This window comes from Rhipicephalus microplus, chromosome 1 (assembly GCF_043290135.1).
Source record: "Rhipicephalus microplus isolate Deutch F79 chromosome 1, USDA_Rmic, whole genome shotgun sequence".
NCBI classification, from domain to species: Eukaryota; Metazoa; Arthropoda; class Arachnida; order Ixodida; family Ixodidae; genus Rhipicephalus; species Rhipicephalus microplus.
The window spans coordinates 249,511,947-249,531,678 of record NC_134700.1 but is presented as its reverse complement, the minus strand read 5'-3'; the positions used below and the strand labels follow the sequence as shown (position 1 = coordinate 249,531,678).

Genomic DNA, 19,732 nt, shown 5'->3' with positions numbered 1-19,732 from the left:
ACCACGCTTGTACTGCGGAAACGAAATGTGTTCTGTGTCGTTTTCGGCGAATGACATGTGAGCGTGCCGAAGTCGTGGGTGTGACTGGTCGTCTGGATGCTTTAATTAACAAGTGCTGGCTAGTGCAACTGCGGGCTTGGGTAAACCACAAGATGTGACCAAACCGATGAAATGAGTGAGCAAGAGTGAATGTGCATCTAGCAGCATCGATGTATTCTACGATAAGAGAAAGTAGACACATGTAGCAAGCTTGAGCGCAGTCATCACGCACAGCAACAAAGAAAAAAACAAATAAAAACTTCAATCACTTCAGTAATAGCACAACCAGCAGCACTGTGTCGAGGCCTGTCACTATGGGCAGCATTGTTAAAACGGGCCACCTCATAATTACATCATTATGTGGCTGTAGTAATGAATTGCCTCGATGCGGTAGTGCCTGGGCATACGTTTTTAATGGTGGCGGTGAAAACTCGGTACACTTGCAGTACTGCAGTAGATTTCGCGGTGGTGGAGCTCAGACCAGGGCTCTGCGGCAGCTGCCACACAGCGAGCCGGGTCCGTCAGCGAGAACCTTAATTGACTCAGCTGATCAGGTTCTTGCTGTCCAGCAGCTCCTCCCATTGCTGCACTGTAGGATGTTGTCTTTAAAATAGGCAACATTACACGAAACAATATTGAAAGCAGAAAGGAAAAAAAAAGTTAAGTTGGTCAGAGCGACTCGAACTGAAGTCGCACTGCGCCTCGAACTCTAACTGAAGTTGAACTGTGCCTCAAAAAATCAATGCGGTAGGGCTAGCAACAGGCACAAACAGCGATGTGATTTTCTTGCAAAAAAGCAAAATTCTGCCTTCTTGAATAACAAAGCGGGATTCAAACAAACAACCTGCGGCACGACCGCATCCCCAACTGCACGTCAAACCACTAAGCTACCAGAACAGCTAGGCGGAGGCGTTTAAAACTACTAAATATTTACAGCAATACCCGCTCCCCCCCCCCCCCCCCTCCCACCTCATTTTTGCCGTTGCACTACAGTGACGGGCCCCTGTCATTGTTACGATTACACTACGCTAATGTGTGCCCTCACTTAAACGATAGTACTGCACTGACAAGCCCTGTCACCATAGTCACTGCCAAATATATATATATATATATATACTGTATCCTTGCGAAACTTCATTTTGAGGTTTAATGGACATAATACCCACATCGATTGTTTTTTCTTATGTTGAATGGCTTGTTAAGCAGGCTTATATGCTCTACGTTGAAATTTCAAGACAATGTATTTTTCCGGTCATCACTTGCATCGCAATAGGATGGAAAGGTGGGCTAGTTGGTAATTCATGATGGTTCAGCGAACTGGGAGCGTGGGGGTAAACACAGACACAAAGCAAAGAGGAGGCACACAGCACGAGTGCTCAACTAGTTGAGCGCTCGTGCTGTGTGCCTTTTTGCTTTTTGTCTGTGTTTACCCCCGCGCTCCCAGTTCGCTGAACCATCACTTGCATCCTCTTAAAATTCAAATCCTACCACTATTCAATTAATCAAGCAGTTTTTATTATGACTTAACAAGACGATTACAGAGTGTAAAATATAGACGAATGTCCCATCTAAGCGCAAGACTGAAATTAGAGGGTTGCAAATGAAGAATAGGATTAGCAGTTGTTTGAACTGTAAAAACAAAGCAATACACAAATCAGAATTAAAGAGAAGCACGGCACCAAAAACTAATGATCTGTTAAATAAATGCTGCATAAAACAACAGAAATCTACAAGTAAACAATATTGCAGATAAAAATTTAACTCTAAGTTGCTTCCACTTCACTTCGAATCAAAACGTACGACATTCACGCTAGCTTTGTTTCAATTAAAAAATATATATATACACCATCTACCGCTAAAGGGAACCATCTGTATATGCGAAGCAGCAGGAAGATTGTGAATGCCACGCACAGAAACTCGTCTACATCGCTTTAAGCACGTGCACCGCCATTCGGAACCTCTACCTATTGCTACCAGTGATGATCACTTCTTGCTGGTGACCATGACTCTAGCACTTGTAAACAGCCGGTCTCTCAATGCACGCGTCAGAGACAGCGAACGTGATCTCGTGCAAACCAAAGCAGATGCACTTTATCTCTCGGAAACGTTGAACGCGGCAAGACTGATGAACAACGGCTGCGAAAAAAGCACGATGCGCTCTGTCTCACGGAAACGTGAAGAGCGCTTCAATCGGGAGCGTAGGAGAGGAGGGAGAGGGAGGGGGGTGCATGCACAGTGTAGGTTTGGATGCCACGCTGCTGAGGAAATGTTTCATTGCCTTCGCTGGAGACTCGAGAGAGAGAGTGGCAGAGGGGAGGACGCAAATGTGCAGTAAGGGTGATCACGCCGCACACCAGATGCAACTCTGCCATAAGCTGCTTTGCTTCTAAAAAATATTGTGCTGGTTATATGGGCCATGACAAATGTGCTCATTTTCCTCCATAATATGTGAAATGTAGCATTCAAAATTCAATTCAAAATATGCTATTCACTGAACCACTATTGTTTTTGAATTTGCTTTGAACTCAAAAATTACTATTTGCACATTGCTAGTACATACATACATTGGTTCATTCATTCAGTATTTTGTTTTTTTTTTCAGCTGTTTGTATTCCAGCAAAATGCGCAGCGAGCTATACTTAATCCTAATGTAGCATATGGCATTGCTGTTTCATCATAGTCTACGTTTTGCTGTCATTGCAAATGATGTCTGAGCTAGTTGCTATTTTTACTAGGCACTCATTCATGCATTACTTCTTGTTATGTTTTCCTTGCTGCTGCACTTTGAAAACTTGTATAAATTTCTTAGCATGGAGTGATTTAGACATCACGATTGTGGAGACGAGAACAGCAATTGTCTGCCAGTGCTGCACCATCCTTCAGCAGTGCCTGTGCTAATTCAAATTACAACAGCTCTCGGCCGAAAGCACTGTTTGCAACACTTGCTGTGTGGTTCAGGTGTGATTATGAGAACGCCGTAGATAGCAACTCTAGATTAATTTTGGCTAGCCGGGATTGTTCATGCTAAGTCTAAGTAAATGGGTGTCCCTACTTTTTGACCCCTTCAAAATGTAAACGCCATGGCCATGAATTTAGCTCATTTCCTCAAGCTTATTAGTGTGACACATTACCTGCTAAGCTACCACAGCAGGGGATGTTCAAATCGTAACAGGTGGCCAATCTAAATATGGCTTACAAAGTCAGAAACCTAGGGGGAGGTGGATCAATTCACAAGGGTTTGTTCCACATGTGCAGACATCTGGTTGTGTTCTCGAGATCCCAAGTACTTTATGTAGTACGGTATCATTGCTTTAGAGGAGTGTTGAAGTAAACTAGTTAGTACGAATTGTGTATTGTAAACAGCACCTAAAGACACTGGCATGGAAAAGCACAGGACAAGTGCTGAACGTCAATAACATGCTTATTGATGCCTGTGCAAATGTATGCTAATTTACCACAGGCCAAGAGACAAAGCGGAGAAGATGAAGGAGAGTCCTCATCAAGCAGGTCTTGCTCTAAACATGTCACGCAACCTAGAACCACAAAATCAAATGTGCACGAAAATACGAGATAGAGCAGGCTACAAAAGATTAACTTCTAAGAAACTTAAGCTCATTATTGCAAATCAGGCACTTAGGTGTTTCTTTCGAAACATTGAAAAGGCCGCGAATATTTCCAAAGCAGTGTGATCTTTGTACTTTCTCGACACACATTCCCAGAAGGCGTGAAGAGTGATGCCTCGCATCAAGAACTGCTAGATTGCTACGCTTGTCTTAATCTTGACGCTGTGCACATGCTCGTGCAAAGATTGGTTGAGGGAGTGTACAGGATTTCGGTTTAGGCCCACTCACATTCATCATCTTTGCATAGAGGTGTTCCTAGCAAAAATGTGTCTTCTGTCCATTTATAGGCCTGTCTTCTGTCAATTAATTTCTTTAGATTTCTCATTTTAGTAATATTTTTTGTTTGTCCCAAACCACCATACGATCATGAGAGATGCCACAGTGTTATTTAATGTGCACTGACATTGCACAGTACATGGTCCTCTACTATTTTGCCTCCATTAAAAATGCTAATTTCTAATCTCTGTTGTAGTATTATGCGAGACCTGAATATTTGAATTTTATACCCGCAATATAGTTGCCACAGTTTTCTATCACCATTTCACCACATGACATGACCATTGTGCATATCATTGAGCTCCGACTAAGATTCACACAGTGTACAAGCACTCCAACAGTCCCAATCTCAGATCATGAGGTACTACCTTGGTGAAGCTAATTTTTGTGTGTGTGTGTGATCATACAGGAGGAACAGAGTTCAGACAGGTTACCCCAATGTCTTAACCATAATTGTCTAAAGCAGTGTATCGACAACATACACATCAGATGAGTCATGCAATGTTTGATCTTATGTGTAATCGGCTCCGATCAAATGGTAGCCAGTCTTACCTGACTGACTTCAGTTAACATTTCTTGTTTACTGTGAATAGTTTGCTGTATTGGGTGGAAAAAATCCTGCAATAATACCACTTTTAACTTCAGATATCCCAAAATTATGCTACCAGTTTACTCTATGAATTTTCAAAACATTCCTGCTGATCCATGAAACTCATGCCTGCAAAGAAGAATGGTCCACACATCACAGTAACATAGTCATGGTTTTCGTTTCAATGCAAGATGCAACACAAAGCTTGGTGCCTTCCAGTGTCTTTATTTTCGCCACTGAACTTAACATATACTGGTTACAGGGAAGTTGCAGCAAGCCAAAAACATTTCATGCAACAGTGTAAGTAAAGTTAATGCCAACATTTGCTAAGTTAAAACAATGGAACACGAAATTACACATACATGATTATAGGGATGCTGTCTGTTGTTTGCTTGTCGTAAAATATATGAGACATGTTACATTGTAAACAGGTAAATTATCCCTTAGCCATCCACTCACACTAGAGTTTCAAAAATGGGCTACAAAAAAGCATAACAGAGGCACTAACTAGGAAGGCTGAGAAGTATGTGCAGTTTAAAGAAGGTGCACGATTGCTTACCATTGCTTCAGATGGCAGGAAGCAGTGCATAGCTAACACAAGAGTCCTCCAAGCATTGGAGGACTGTGCTAACACTGTGCATAGTCCAGCTCTGCTTTTGTACCAGCTTTAGCATAGTTAAAACTGAATATAGGGAAACATTCCATGCAATTGTGTAGGGAAAATTCACTTTAACACTATTTCATGGTAATTTTTGTCATTATGCACAACTAACCAACCACAAATGCCCATTTGCCTTGTACTATGTGGCTAAGTTACAAATTTAAAGGGTCATGAATTAGTTCTCATGAGTGGAAATTTTTGTTCAAGGCAAATGAATGTTTGACTGTGACACAAAAAGTTCTAGTGGAATTCTTCTAGTATTTCGCAGAAACTGGGCTACACTGAAAATGCAACCAAGAAAGCTTCTTAGCTAGAAACATATTGGTGAACTTCTGCAGTATTGATAGAGCAGCTGTTCAGCTAAGCAAGCACGTGCATAGTTGAGCAGACCAGGCCTAGGACGTATGTTTGTGCTTTCTTGAAGCATGCATACACCTTTTTTGAGAACTCTTGGACTAATCTGGTCTAATTTTTTGTTTTTTTTTTTTGCAGAGGAAAAAAAGCACTACATTATTGCACTTATAAAAATCACTAGTACCAATTCGGAGGGAAAAAATGCAGTGCAAATTCAGCATCTGTCCTGTTGTCTAGAATGTTAATATGCTCAACATAGCCCAGCTTAGAAGCACAAAAAGAAAAGGTTGGACACAAGCATTTGCAGTAATACCACACAGCAATGTTTAGGAGTAAGTATAAGTATTATGTTGCAAGATTACCATTACAATGAAATAGGCATGTATAACAGCTAGTACAAATTAAATACATTGTCACACAATAACGACATGAACAGCTTTTCTGAAGAGCGCCATAATAATGGCACGAAACCAAGAGCAGTGGGAATATTTGACGAGTTGCACATTTCCCATAAGTGTCCAACAAAAATTTCACAAAAAGACCTTTCGCATGCGGCAAAGATACACTTAAGGAAACACCTTGTGAGCATTTGAATGTCCTTAGAAGCAGAAATTTGTCATAAAGCAGAGCACGCTAATTTACTACCGCAGGTAACCGAAAAGGTCATATTGTTAGCTTTTTTTTTTTTACTCAACATAAAAGATCTGAAATTTTATCTGGCACAGTACTATGAAGCATATCTCCCAATTGTATATCATCCTGTACGTGCCCATGCAAGATGGTGTTAAAAGGTGCCTCACAAGTTAACTCTAAGGTTTCATTTTTAAAAACAGACATACAAGTGCAATGAATTATATCATTTGGACAAAGCCTTCACACATATAGCAGCGGTAGAGTTATATTGCTTGATGTCTAAAGCATCCTACACTTTGAATGTGTGCATTCCACATAATTCACCTAGCTGCAGTCTCAGCACGAAAAAAAAAATGCAGTAGTCCCTTCTGTTTGCATGCAGTAGCTGCATGAAAAGGCTTTTATTATAAAATGTTAAATTGCATATTTTGTGTTGATGCCCAGTGCCAATAGGCAGGCCTCTTTTGGGTGAAATGTAGCTGGCTTTCAATTTTTGAAGCTCAATGAGAACTGATGAGAACAAACACCTTGTTCTCTATACAAGGCTGACCAGATAGCAGCAACTATCAAAAATAAAGTAGAAGCAAATAACCAAATACATGCAAGAAAAAAGGGCTCAAGAATATTTGATTGATGGCTCATCTTTTGCTTTTGCACCTAACAAAATTTAATGGAAACTTCTATGTACAAGCAATTTCGTACTCTAACCATATTTCACTAATATGCAAAGCACAGGAGTTCTGCAAGCTTACCTTTGAAAAGCCATTTACATTGCAGAATATCATAGGCTATTCACCGTTATATCTGACAGTATAAAGCATACTTGTGTATCCTTCCCTCAAGGAGAAAAAAAAAAGTATAAAATTTTTTTTTTTGGAAACAGTTCAATGAGCTACATGAATAGAGATCTTTCAGCCTATCAAGTATACTGTAATGGGTCTTATGGCAAGTTTTGTCAAGTATAAATCGGGATACTGAGGTATCAATCATATCAAAAATTTGTCTGGCTTTGTCAGGCCCAAGAAAGCCTTTTTGATTTGTGTGTGCTTAGGCCTGAATCAGTATTTCTAAACACATTTCAAAGAACATGAAAAGAAATTAAAAAATAAGGTACTGCATGCAATGGATGAACTTGATTTAAGTGCCTTTTCCCCCCGAAATGAGGAAAATGAACACCAGTGCATTAACGGAGGGCAAGAGCAATATATGCGACTGCTCACCTGAGGTTCCTCAAAAGCAAGCCAGTTAAAGATGCAGAAGGCAAACAAAACTAAGGCATATGTCATACACACCTTGGCTATGCATAGAGTATACAAGCTTCACAAGCTACAGTAGGCAATGACTGCTATGTACAGTACAGTCTGCATAAAACATGCAGGTCTAGGAATGGTAACTTGTACCCAAACAGCACAAAACAATTTGGCACACATTTTTCCAGCTGCTAAATATCCTCCTACAGTCACTAGTTACATCAACTTCTAACGAACCACTCCCAACTACCACATTAAAGTGCAAGCTTGGTAAATCTATCGCTTGCTCATTACTTTCTCAAAATGCAACATACAAGACAGCAGCCTCTCACAAGCAGGCAAAAATCCACAGCAACCCTACTGGAAGATTGCTAGCTTATCATACTAAGGCCAGAGGTTTTTATCCAAAGCTCAGAACTTTGATTCGTCTTTGTAGTAGTGCTGCGGAATGAACAGCTACTGCGGGTGCTAAAAAAAAAGGGAGACAAGGGACGCGGGGCTGCATCTCAACATTTATGCAACTCGTTTCAAGCTCAGAAAGAGCTGTCAACGTTGATCAGAATGCATTTTTTTGGAATGTACATCAAATTTCATGACCTCAATTAAGGCTACTTCAATAGTAAATATTATGCAAATGTTTATTTGCAGTGATACACGCAAAGAGAACTGATTCTTGTCAATTTCCTGCTGTGTTGATAAACTAAGAATCTGCTAAGGAAAACACGCAAGTACATGGATCTTAGAATATTAATTTGAACGTTAAGTATAGCTGAATATGAGTGCATGTGCAGCACACTGAGATAGTGAAAATAGCCTCCTAGTTGTTTTGATCCAATGCAAAAGCAACATTTATTATGTTAGAGGCAAGCAATAGAATAAAATTGCTACTTGGTCCGACTTTAGCTTCATGTTGCTGTTCAGATATACAGTCTACCAGCTATCGGGGCTAAGATTTAGGCAATTTGGTTCATTGTGTAGAGAAAGAAAAACTGCACTAATTTAGACCACCACGACTGAAGACAGATGACGACAGACGCTGTCATCGCCTGTCTTTCTATGTTTTTAAATTTCAGCGCAGTTCTCCCTGTTTTGCTACCAGCTACCAATTACACAGCATCAAAAATGCAGTAAATTTAGAGGCTTTCAGCAGGCTTCCGACAGCTTGACTGTTTAGAATTGAGGCTCCAATTCACCATCCATATAATTTTATATTGTCCACCAATAATCAAATCGCTAAATTTAAGATTAGTGTTTGTGCGCCACCTGAACTATAAAGAGTATTCCGAGGCAATTGATGTCAATGGTAATATGGAGCAGAAGGGTCATATATCTCCCTTTTTGCACATAATGTGTTGCTCTGCCACTTGCAGAAGCACAACTCGATACGAAAGCACAGGTTCAACACATCTACAATGTTCAGACGAAGTTTTGATTTGGCTCTAAATTTGTAGATACATGCTTGGCATGTAATGCGGCCACACAGTTTTTGTACATACAATGCGAGATGAGCTTGCAATGAACGTGTCTTGTAGGAAACAAAATTTTGCAATGTTTTAATGAGATGTGCTAAGGTAACAATGCAAAGTACACATGAGTACAACACACTTTAAAACATTCTGACATAAAAGTTATGCCCAATGATGCCCCTGTAGTTTGTAAACACTTCTTTGGTAGCAGCGAGCAAGTAACAATGAGAAAAATGAAGAAATGTCTGCATAAGAAAACAAAACATATTGTAACTTCTTTTTCACTCTGTACCCCAAACAAGCTTGTAACTTGGAAAAAAAAAGATAAGGATATTTCAACAGAAAACAATACCTACTTGAAATCACCCCTCAGGTGGAATAGCAGTGAATGACAAAAGTGTCAAAAACTGTGACAGCTAAGATATGAATGCTGTGACCTTGAAGTAAACAAAAGTAAAATATTTGGTGCACTCTGAACACTACAAGTATGTTTCACAGAAATGCAACATAAGATAGCCTGTGAATACAAACATGACTAAGAAAAGAAATAACCCCCCTCCCCCTTCCCCCCGCCATTAAGTTGCACGCTTGTAGACCTTGCATAAAACATAAGTGTGCTTATTTGCACAGCACACTAGGCATCACATGCACCACAGTTGGTGTTGTAGTTGATTTGTGATGCAGTACACCGCTAGAAAATTTAAAAGTGCAGCATATCCAACTACACAAATAAATGTGCAAGATACTCATTAGAAGAATAAATCTAACAAGCATTCTTTCATCTACGTAAGCACGCAGGGTTCAGGTTTAAAGTGATATTTTCGATATGTTCTCGGAAATTAAAAAAAATAGCGAAAGCTTTTTTTTGATAAAATGATATGTGTAATGTACAATTTTGGACAGTCCTTGAGAGGCACTAGGTGTGCCTACTACAAAAATCTACTCTAAAAAACTAGCATGTGTTGTTGCACAATGCAAGAGCATTAAACAGGTTTGTCAGTTGTATTGTTTTTTTTTTTTTTTCGATGTTCAGCGTAGCTTGGCATAGTTAGTTGTGCCCACAGCTCATGTAAATTTGTGTGGGTCAAAACAGATAAAACTGCATAGATAACTACTCCCTAAATGCTGTAAATTCTGTATGAAAACTACATGCATGTAGAAAGCCACTAGCACGACACCTTTGCGTGAATTCTTTCTTGCACGTGGCTGCCCGGTAATGCTAAAACATTGTATTTAAGTTGCTGCATAGATTTTGGTATTTAGGACGTTATATACAGTTTCCAAGCGATAAGCTTTGATGTGTGATATCTGTTGTTAGCCTATCACCAGCAAACAGATTATGTAGCAGCCATATCATCTTGCTGCCATACAATTAAGCAGACTTGTGATCTACAACCTGCATTCTCGTCTCGGAGCTGCAGATTTTACACAGTAAAAATAATCTTGCAGGCACAATAATCAATCACACAGGAAAAAAGAAGTGTAACAAAAGATCCATCATTACAAGACAAGTATAATTGCGCACATAAAAACCATGGTAAAATGAGGAACAATGTATAATAATGCCACGAGAAAACAAAATGCGTACACTAGTCATTTTTTGAAACAAACATAGGAACGTATACAAAAACGATAGAGAGAGATATTCAATATGAATGTAAAATGCCTGTGGTTATATGAGTGACAACTCACTGGTGTAAACAATAGGAACTTAAGAGGACTACAAAAATAATACTTAGTGGCATGGTCCTGGCATTATTGATACCTGACTAAAATGCTCAATTGACAAAAAAAAAAACGTTTGTATACTTCAACAGCTGCTGTTTCTACTTTCTCAATATCCAGCAGTTGGAATGATGTTAAAAGTCAATAAACTAAGATGGGGCAACAAGGAGAGCAGCAGTAAAGAAATTTAAATTCGGATGATTACTGGTACTGTATTTATAACATTGAAATACAAAAAGCTGCTAAAACATGCTTTGTACAGCATGGATGTAACGTGGGCACGTGGACCGTCTGCAAGCTGCACTGTTCACTCACTAAATAGCGACGATTCTCTCCTTGTTAAAATGATTTAGAGCAGGAGCAATGTCCAATCAGTTCTGTGCCATTTTATAATAAAAAAAATATGTAACCTACTGATGACGTTCAGGCACAACTAAAAAAAATAAATAGGTGATGTTCATCCTTTGGACAAACCTTTAGTTAATTAACCAATTTATGAACAATTAATGCTAGTTAGCATTAATTGTGCACCATTTATACAAGCACACCAAAACTGAGCCAATGCAGCTTTCCCCACTAGCCCCCGTTCAATATTTTTTTGTGAGAGTGCTATGCATTCTGAGCCCAAAAAGAATTTATACTATAATGAATAGCACTGAATTGCTTTTAGTGGAAGACTTGATGGAAGTATGAGACTACACCAGATGCTCAGTTTGTCAGCAAATGGGCTTCCTTGTTCAAAGATAGACTAATCTCGCTGAAAATATTCAAGACCGGAATGGGGCAAAGTAAAACATGAATGCCTGTACCACGTGATTAAAGTGTCATGCAATTCAAATGATGATATGTATACATATATATATTTTTTGTTCAAGCATTGCATAGCTTCCATGGTCTTGGTTGCCAAGACACTACCACTGAAAAAAGCAAGACATATAGAATGCTCACTTATTTCTATATAAAACATGCATTTCTGTCCATAGTGATTCCTTGTCTCAGTTGCCCAGGCTTGCAATTCTGAACTACTTCTAAAAACAAACGAGCGCTTTGGCCACGCAAGATAGGCAAGGATCGAGGAATAGCTGATGTTAGCGCGAGTTTCAACCAAATTCATGCGACCAAACGTTAGTTCACATTTAGGACAGGTATAAGATTGTGCCCCAGAAAACCTCATGCCTTCAGAGCATTTTGCAGTTGGATGGAGTTAACATGCGATTGCAACAACTGGGTGCAGTTTTCAATGGCTTTGGTGCCCCTTGGAATAAAAAGCTCATTATGAGGCCTAGATCATCTACATGTGCATATTTACTACACAATATAAATCAAGTATTGATGCTACCCTGACTATGTTAAACACAGGTTCCATGGTTGGAATAGGGTTTGTCCTTACCTAAGTAGTCAACATGTGACAACAATGACTTGCACAGACATTACGTCAGCCATTTTGGGAAGACCACTGACATCACAAGCGGAGCATTACATGTAATACAGTAGCGGTGCCACGTGGTGCTCCAATATGGCTGCTGAGAAGTCGCATGCAAGCCACCCGTGCAAGTGACATGAAGAGCCACCTATCGCATCAGCAACTACATGTGATATTGGCTGGGCTATTGAGAAATGCTAAGTGCCAAGAAGGCACGGCAGTGCTGGGGGCTTATCAGCGCTGACCATTCTACATTGTAACTTCAGCTACCTCGTCAAAAAAAAAGAAAGGCTGCCTGGATCAATAAGGAAGGAAGACGGTGAATCATTCAATCTGAAAGTCGTTGCTGGCTATCTGTATAGTTTTGCTTCGGAGGCTGTGAATCGCCAGCAAGTCGGTGGTGCTGGTCAGTGCCTGGTGTGTGAAAAAATGCTCCATTTTATCAAGCATACCCAGTATTTCACCAGGACGCAGGTTGGTAGGACAGCCACCATGCTGGTACTGTGAGTGAGGAGGTGCCTCGGTGATGCCTGGCTTTGCGCTCTCAATGGCCTCCTCGCTGAAGCTGTAGGTTGTAGAGCACGAATCGTCGCAGTGCAGGTAGTCTTCAACGTCCTTGCGCGTGATGTCGGGGCGCACCTTCATGAGTGACGAGCATAGCTGGTCCATGGGGTCACTTTCGCCATTCTGTGAGCGACCAGCACACATGCGAACTGGCAGCAGCTGCGAACGCACCCAGCAGTTGACGATGGTCTCACGCGGCACGTGGTTCCAGGCCTCGCCCAGAAGGAGCAGGGCATCCAGAATGGAGATCCGATTGCTCAGGTCGGGGAAATTGAGATAGTGTACCACCAGATCTGCCCTGTACTTGCATTTGAAGAGATTTAGGACGCCTCCGTAGAGAGGCTGCAGCTCGCGCATGTTGGACTGCACGTAGAGCAACTTGACGCGGTCCGACTGGACGCTCACGTGCGCAGGGCAGGTATCGAGGATAAGCACGGAGTTGTGCTCCACCTGCTTCTCGAACTCCCAAAGCCACTGCTGGAAGATGTTGCTTGTCATGAAAGACGACCGCTGCCAGGCGTACGTGACGGGCAATTTGGTCATGTTGTCACGCACTTCCTGGGTCTCGCGCTGGCTGTTGATAACCAGCGGCTTGATTTTGTGAGTGCCACTGGCGTTGCAGCACAGCAGCACCGTGAGCCGGTCGTCGGGCGAACAGCTTTCGGGGCTGGGCTCGCAGCCGTTGCCGAATGGTGCTCTCTTGTAAAGAATGGACGTCTCGCAACAGCTGTAAACACGGACAGGATCGTGGTCGAGAAGCGCGTGGTGGTAGTTGCCCAGACCACAGACACCTGCTCCCATGTCCTCGAGCGTGCCGCGATTTCCCTCCTCTTTGGATCCGCTCTTGAGCGCGAAGCCGTGCCTCTCCTTGAACTTGTACAGCCAGCCATTGGACGCTTTGAAGTCCGTGGTGCCCAAGACCTGTGCAAGTTGTTTGGCTTTCGCCTGTATGGCACTGTCAGAGAGCGGAACCTTCTCGGATGTCTTTTCCAAAACCCACTGAAGCATGGCTGCGTCAATGTCTGCAAACTTCAAGTGGGCCGTAAACTTGCGTTTGGTGACCACGCCGCTGCCGCTGCTGCCGAAGCCCACATCCGCGCAGAATTCGACGGGCTCGCTACTTCGTTTGCGCATCATCTTGACGACTCCGGTTGAATGCACCGCGTACGCATCGGCTCCTTGCTTTTTCGACGCACCTTTGTTCAACGGGTCACAAGCCTGCGCCTTGTCGTCTATCGTTAGCATTCCCGCTGCTGTCTTTTGTCTCCTATTTGTCGTTGTTGTGCTACAGCTACTTATGTTTGTTATTTCGCTGCTTATGTTTTGCAAGGACGGTGTTGCCATCTTGTGGCGGCCTTATCGATTGGTTGGTCGTCTTTGGATTGGCTCGAATTGTTGCTTGCTATTTGCTCACGACAACAGAAACCGAAACTGAGTGCGGTATTTACAAAATTAAACACAAACTCTCGGGTTTTGACTACATTCATATTTATTCAAACGACGGCGGTCATAATACCTTCGTGAACTTCACTGCGTTGAATATTTGGTGAAACCATCTCCCATCATCTGAAGATCACGACAGGAACGTGGCTGCACCCAATGACCTTACCTTCTCGAGTGACCAGCTTGTATTCAATTGTCGCTGGCGTCTGAAAATGCAATATTTACGAAGGTGTTAGTTCCAAGAACCGGCCACTCACATACCTCGGCAGCCCTAATTAGCGGTTGGATTTTGCTCTAGGTATGTTTGCTGGAATACATGCACGAACTTCTTTTTTATATGACACATTTGTTTTGTTTACGAACCTCACTCTGCACGTGTTTGTCCGGCGGCTACGCATTTATATGAAGACATCAATACAGTTACTTCAATCGGTTAATCAATCGACTATATGTGTAGTTCTGAAATATTTAAAATGCCGCGTGCTGACGTAAAATTGTTCGCGGGTGCACATGACATAGTTGCCAATGTATTGTGCAGTGAAGCTGTCAGTCTACAGGGGGGAGATAATATATAATGCACACACACCGCAGGATAGATCTCCCGGACCGGCAGCGTGTAGCGGTAGGTGTACACGTTGCCCTTGCGCATGGGACAGGAGGGGTTGATGTGACCGCTGGTGCAGGCGTCCACGTGTGGTTCCGGGAGCTGAAATCTGTGTCGCTCGATGTATGCGCCGATTTCGTTGACCGCTGAAGAGCTGCTGAACGCTGCGAGCATGCACACTTCATTACGTACTGTTCGCATTCATACAAACATGAAAAAAAATTAGTATCGCGACTGCTCCACTCGATGCGCAGGCACGCAAGAATGTGAGGAAATGTCCGTACGGCAGCTCAACGCAACAAATAATACTTAAAAAAGGTGTCGCAAAATATTAGAAAAGTAAATGAAGCCAGGCTGGCTTTATAGAAATTAAGTTATTTATTGGTTTGTATAGCTATATTAGCTTGCTAAACTTTACGTTTGACTTGTCATATTAATTGACATGGGATCCACGTGCGGTTGCATTCAAACATCGCTCATGACAAACCAACAAACGCGCGAAGGGGCGAACGTAAGCGCTTGAAACTGCGCAACACAAAACATTTTATACAATTATTAGGTAAATGCGATTCGGGTAACGGTATCATCATTATATCGATCTATCTACTCACGTGCGACGAACGAAGCCTCAAAGGTCACTCTTGAGCCAATCTTGATGTGGCACGGCTGTTTCTTGCAGCCCAATATTTTCACTCTTCTCACATTTCCATGTCCTGCGGTAGATGCAAGGCACGCTTTCAAACGCTTGCTGCGATATATGCGTGTTAGAATCAACTGGCTGTCACGACTTTAATTAAGGGGGGCTAAGGTAGCAGACTATTTTCGCCTAGATGCGCGCGCGCGCGCGTGTGTGTGTGGGGGGGGGGGGGTCAATAAATTATAACTGAGTGAACTATCCTCGACCAGCACCTACTTCTCGGCCTCCGAACTGCAATCCCCCCCCCCCTCTCACTTTTTTTCTTGCCCTCTGCAGCGCCGTTGTATCACGGGTTGGCAATCGCACAAGACAAAATCCTGCCGACGCCCGTACATGTTCACGCTGTGATCTTTTCTCTGCCAATACACTCCTCTTATGTGGACGCGGAGGGGCTTCTCATCATCGTCAAGATCACCCGCCGTTTGCACGTGCTCCAATGGCACAGGCCGCAGCGGCCTGTCGTAGCCAAAGAAGAAGAATTCCCGGAAACGTCCACAGCACATAAATGTCGTTCCTGTGGCTCTACGGGCGAAAGCCCATGTTCGGCAGAAGTGAGTGATTCGGCTACCATTTTACATAAAGCTCGTACTGTCGTGGAGTGCCCTCGCATGCGACGACAGTTGTATGTATACGTCTATGCCGTTCACTTAGACCCGATCGAGCAGTTCATCGTGTGTGACAAAGTTATGATACACATAGTGAGACGCAAGGACGGCCACACCCGGGGATTTCATGGGCACCAGAAATGTTTGGCCTTGATTGCTAATAGGAAATGTGGTTTGGATTCTCATAAATTATTATTTGAGGGAGGTGGGGTGTCACCTGAGGTGGAGACCAAGTGGCCAGGTGTACTACCAAGTCTACACCAGTCCCCCTACTGACTGGAAAACTCTGAACACGCCTACGAACAGTTGCCCAATTTCAGTGCAAGAGGTGACAGTATACCGCTCATCAGTCACAAGCTGAGGTGAAGGAATTCTTGTAAGAAAGGACAGCATTCTATATTTTTAGCCTTGGGAAATTTCTTCGTATTACTTATTCTGATACCAAATAACGCTGTTTTATGCTCATGCATGCACAAAAACGTTTTTTTTTTAGTATGATACATGTCCCAGAGAACAACATAATATAATATTCATAGTCATAATCCACACCAGTGTGAAAATATCGAAAATGGATGACAGCCGGTGAAAACAGAGAACGCTAATTCAGCACGCCAAAAGCCTTTTATGCATGAAACACCTTCAGTGCGACCACACTGGGCCACTAAAACGACAAACAGTCCCGATTTAGTTGTTTTTATCGCTTTTCTTGCTACTCCTTAAGTACCTCGCTCATCTCCTGCTGTGAGTGAACATGTTTTATGCTTTTTGTCTGTTTTGAAGGAGCCTGCACTTCTCTCTGTGTGTATGTGCGTGTGGACACACACGCGCGCACGCAGCTTAAAATGGTAGGCGCGCTCTCGATTGCCGGAACACGTGATTACCGTCAAGCGAGGGGGGAAAATTCTTGCATTCTTTTGTTCACCTTCCGGTTTTCTATCGGAGGCCCCCCCGCTTTGAGTCGTTCTTTACTATTGTAAGCTTCCTCAACTATCCCACGCGGCCCTTCAAACAGGAGTGTCCCGAACTTCCCGGTTCCTCGTACACAAAACATACGGCTTGGCTGATGCCGACTAGCGCAAAGACTTGAAAAAAAAAAAAAAACATGAGCAAGACAAATTTTTATCACTTCGGTTTGTATGTCCTTTTGTACGCATAATTTTTTACATCAGCCGTGCAAGACCTTTCAAGTTTGTTTTTTTTCTTGAAGACTGTGCTCAGTGCAGCAACCTTCCTATATGCTCAACGCAACCTTTAGTTCAGGGGTCTCAAACTGGCTTCAGCTAACGAGTCGCAGGCAGGGAAGTTTACTCCTGGACGGACCGAGGCAATGACGTAGGTAGAAGCGAGGGGGTGGGAGGTGATTAGGTAATACGGAATACCAGCTAACATTTCCATTAGAAAGAAGCCCTTTGGCACATCTCACGTATCAGTAATTACTGAAGGGGATTTGGCGCCATTATTCCAGCAACATACAACGTACCCATCATCATCACCATCAGCCTGACTACGTCCACTGCAGGACAAAGGCCTCTCCCATGTTCCGCCAGTTAACCCGGTCCTGTGCTTGCTGCTGCCAATTTATACCCGCAAACTTCTTAATCTCGTCTGCCCGCCTAACCTTCTGTCTCCCCCTAACCCGCTTCCCTTCTCTGGGAATCCAGTTAGTTACCCTTAATGACCAGCGGTTATCCTGTCTACGTGCTACATGCCCGGCCCATGTCCATTTCCTCTTCTTTATTTCAACTATGATATCCTTAACCCCCGTTTGTCCCCTAATCCACTCTGCTCTCTTCTTGTCTCTTAAGGTTACACCTACCATTTTTCTTTCCATTGCTCGCTGCGTCGTCCTCAATTTAAGCTGAACCCTCTTTGTAAGTCTCCAGGTTTCTGCTCCGTAGCTAAGTGCCGGCATGATACAGCTGTTATATACCTTCCTCTTGAGGGATAGTGGCAATCTACCTGTCATAATTTGAGAGTGCTTGCCGAATGTACTCCACCCCATTCTTATTCTTCTAGTTACTTCAATCTCGTGGTTAGGCTCTGCGGTTATTACCTGCCCTAAGTAGACATAGTCTTTTACAACTTCAAGTGCACTATTACCTATCTCGAAGCGCTACTCCTTTCCCAGGTTGTGGTACATTACTTTCGTTTTCTGCAGATTAATTTTAAGACCCACCTTTCTGCTCTCCTTGTCTAACTCCGTAATCATGAGTTGCAATTCGTCCCCTGAGTTACTCAGCAATGCAATGTCATTGGCGAAGCGCAGGTTACTAAGGTATTCTCCATTAACTCTTATCCCTTACTGTTCCCATTCTAGGCTTCTGAAAACCTCCTGTAAGCACGCGGTAAATAGCATTGGGGAGATTGTGCATAGTCATCCCCAAATGGCAAAATGTGGACACCAGTTCTCTGTTATATAGAGTTCTGTCTCACGGTCACGTGTCAACACACGGTTAGAGGGTACCTCACTACAATACTGCTTTACAGAAGTTACGCCTGTGTAGCTTATGATCATACTTATTAAGAGAAAAAATGGTTGAGCAAGACAAGACACGAACAGTTTCACGTCTTTGTTTCCTTTGTTCTCGTCAAAAGTGTGCTACTTCACCAACCGTCGACGCTAGAGGCCCCTACAGTTACAACCCTCTTGTGCAGGGTCAGGCAAAATTACTGGCCCCGTGTTTGTACCCGTTGTCACGGAAACGAGTAATCACGCGTCCCACCGGAACAACCGTATTTACGGTAGTACGTCGGGAGCGCGGCAAGTAAGGTCGCTTAATTCGGAAGGCGAGCATTTTTGGTGACATCAAGCAGCAGTAATAGACTCACGCGCAAAGATTTGATGAAATAAATATTCTAAATATTCATGATCTCTTGTTGATCTTCAGGAGCAACCCAGAATGATACGCTGTTGTATTCGCGTAGATGCTATCGCTGATTGTTCATAGTTAATTCTCTCACACCCAGCAGTTACGCTTGCATACATATTTGCTCACAGAGCCGTTCACTGCATTATTAGTTGTGTACGCTGCGTAAAATGAAATCCGAGCTTTCTTGCACCGTGCCTGTGGGAGTTGCAATGTGCCAAGACCATGCGACTCGTCTGCAAGCGTCGTGCTGTCCACAGTAGTGCAATGTGACAAGATCTGCGTGTACCCGGGAAATTTCAATCCAAGAGCTCTGTCACGCATGAAAGAGAACTGACTCGTGCAATATAAATTGTCGCATATGCAAGTATAGGTTCACTCATACGAACAACTTTTAAAGGTTGCGTGCTTACCACAATCCTTGAAAGCCACCGAATCCGCCGCAGAGCCGGCGGCAACCATGGCCGCCACCACGACTACTAGAAGGAGCAACATCTTCGTCGAGGGCATGACCGTCAGCATTGTGTGTAGTCGTGCACTGGCCTTACCACTCCTCGCGGCTCGAGGGTTTCCCGAACAGCAAGAACCATTGCTGTTCTAAGGGGAAGAATGCAACCAAGTCCACCCAACAACACCCGCCTCACCCCGTTGTGTGGAACCATCCCGTTGTGCGAAAGTCCCCCTTTTTTTTCTGCATGAATGCCGAGCTTCTTTTCTTGCCGGGGGGCATTGAACTCCCCTCCCAACCTCCGCGCGGCTCGAGTTGCTGGAATCACTTCAGTCACCGTGGATTACCCTCTTTGTTATCCCTAGACAGGAAAGGAGCTTTCAATAGAAAAATGGATGAGTCGTTGAAGAAAGACGTTCAGGTGGACTCCTGAACAGAGAGCCGTCGCAAAGCTAGCGTGGAAGT

General features: G+C 43.1%; 2 protein-coding genes across 2 annotated transcripts; both read right to left on the bottom strand.

The window, feature by feature from the left end:
- Positions 1 to 12,219: 12,219 nt before the first annotated feature.
- LOC119186037 (tigger transposable element-derived protein 6) lies at positions 12,220 to 13,962 on the bottom strand. Its single transcript, XM_075892948.1, has one exon. The coding sequence runs from the start codon at positions 13,945 to 13,947 to the stop codon at positions 12,364 to 12,366; it is 1,584 nt and encodes a 527-aa protein (XP_075749063.1). The 5' UTR covers positions 13,948 to 13,962; the 3' UTR covers positions 12,220 to 12,363.
- A 118-nt stretch (positions 13,963 to 14,080) lies between these two features.
- LOC119160123 (NPC intracellular cholesterol transporter 2-like) lies at positions 14,081 to 19,329 on the bottom strand. Its single transcript, XM_075868418.1, has 4 exons — positions 19,233 to 19,329; positions 15,262 to 15,363; positions 14,633 to 14,814; positions 14,081 to 14,252 (listed from the first exon to the last, which is right to left on the bottom strand). Exons 1-4 carry the CDS (start codon positions 19,327 to 19,329, stop codon positions 14,166 to 14,168), a joined length of 468 nt encoding a protein of 155 aa, XP_075724533.1. The 3' UTR covers positions 14,081 to 14,165.
- Between the last annotated feature and the right edge of the window lie 403 nt (positions 19,330 to 19,732).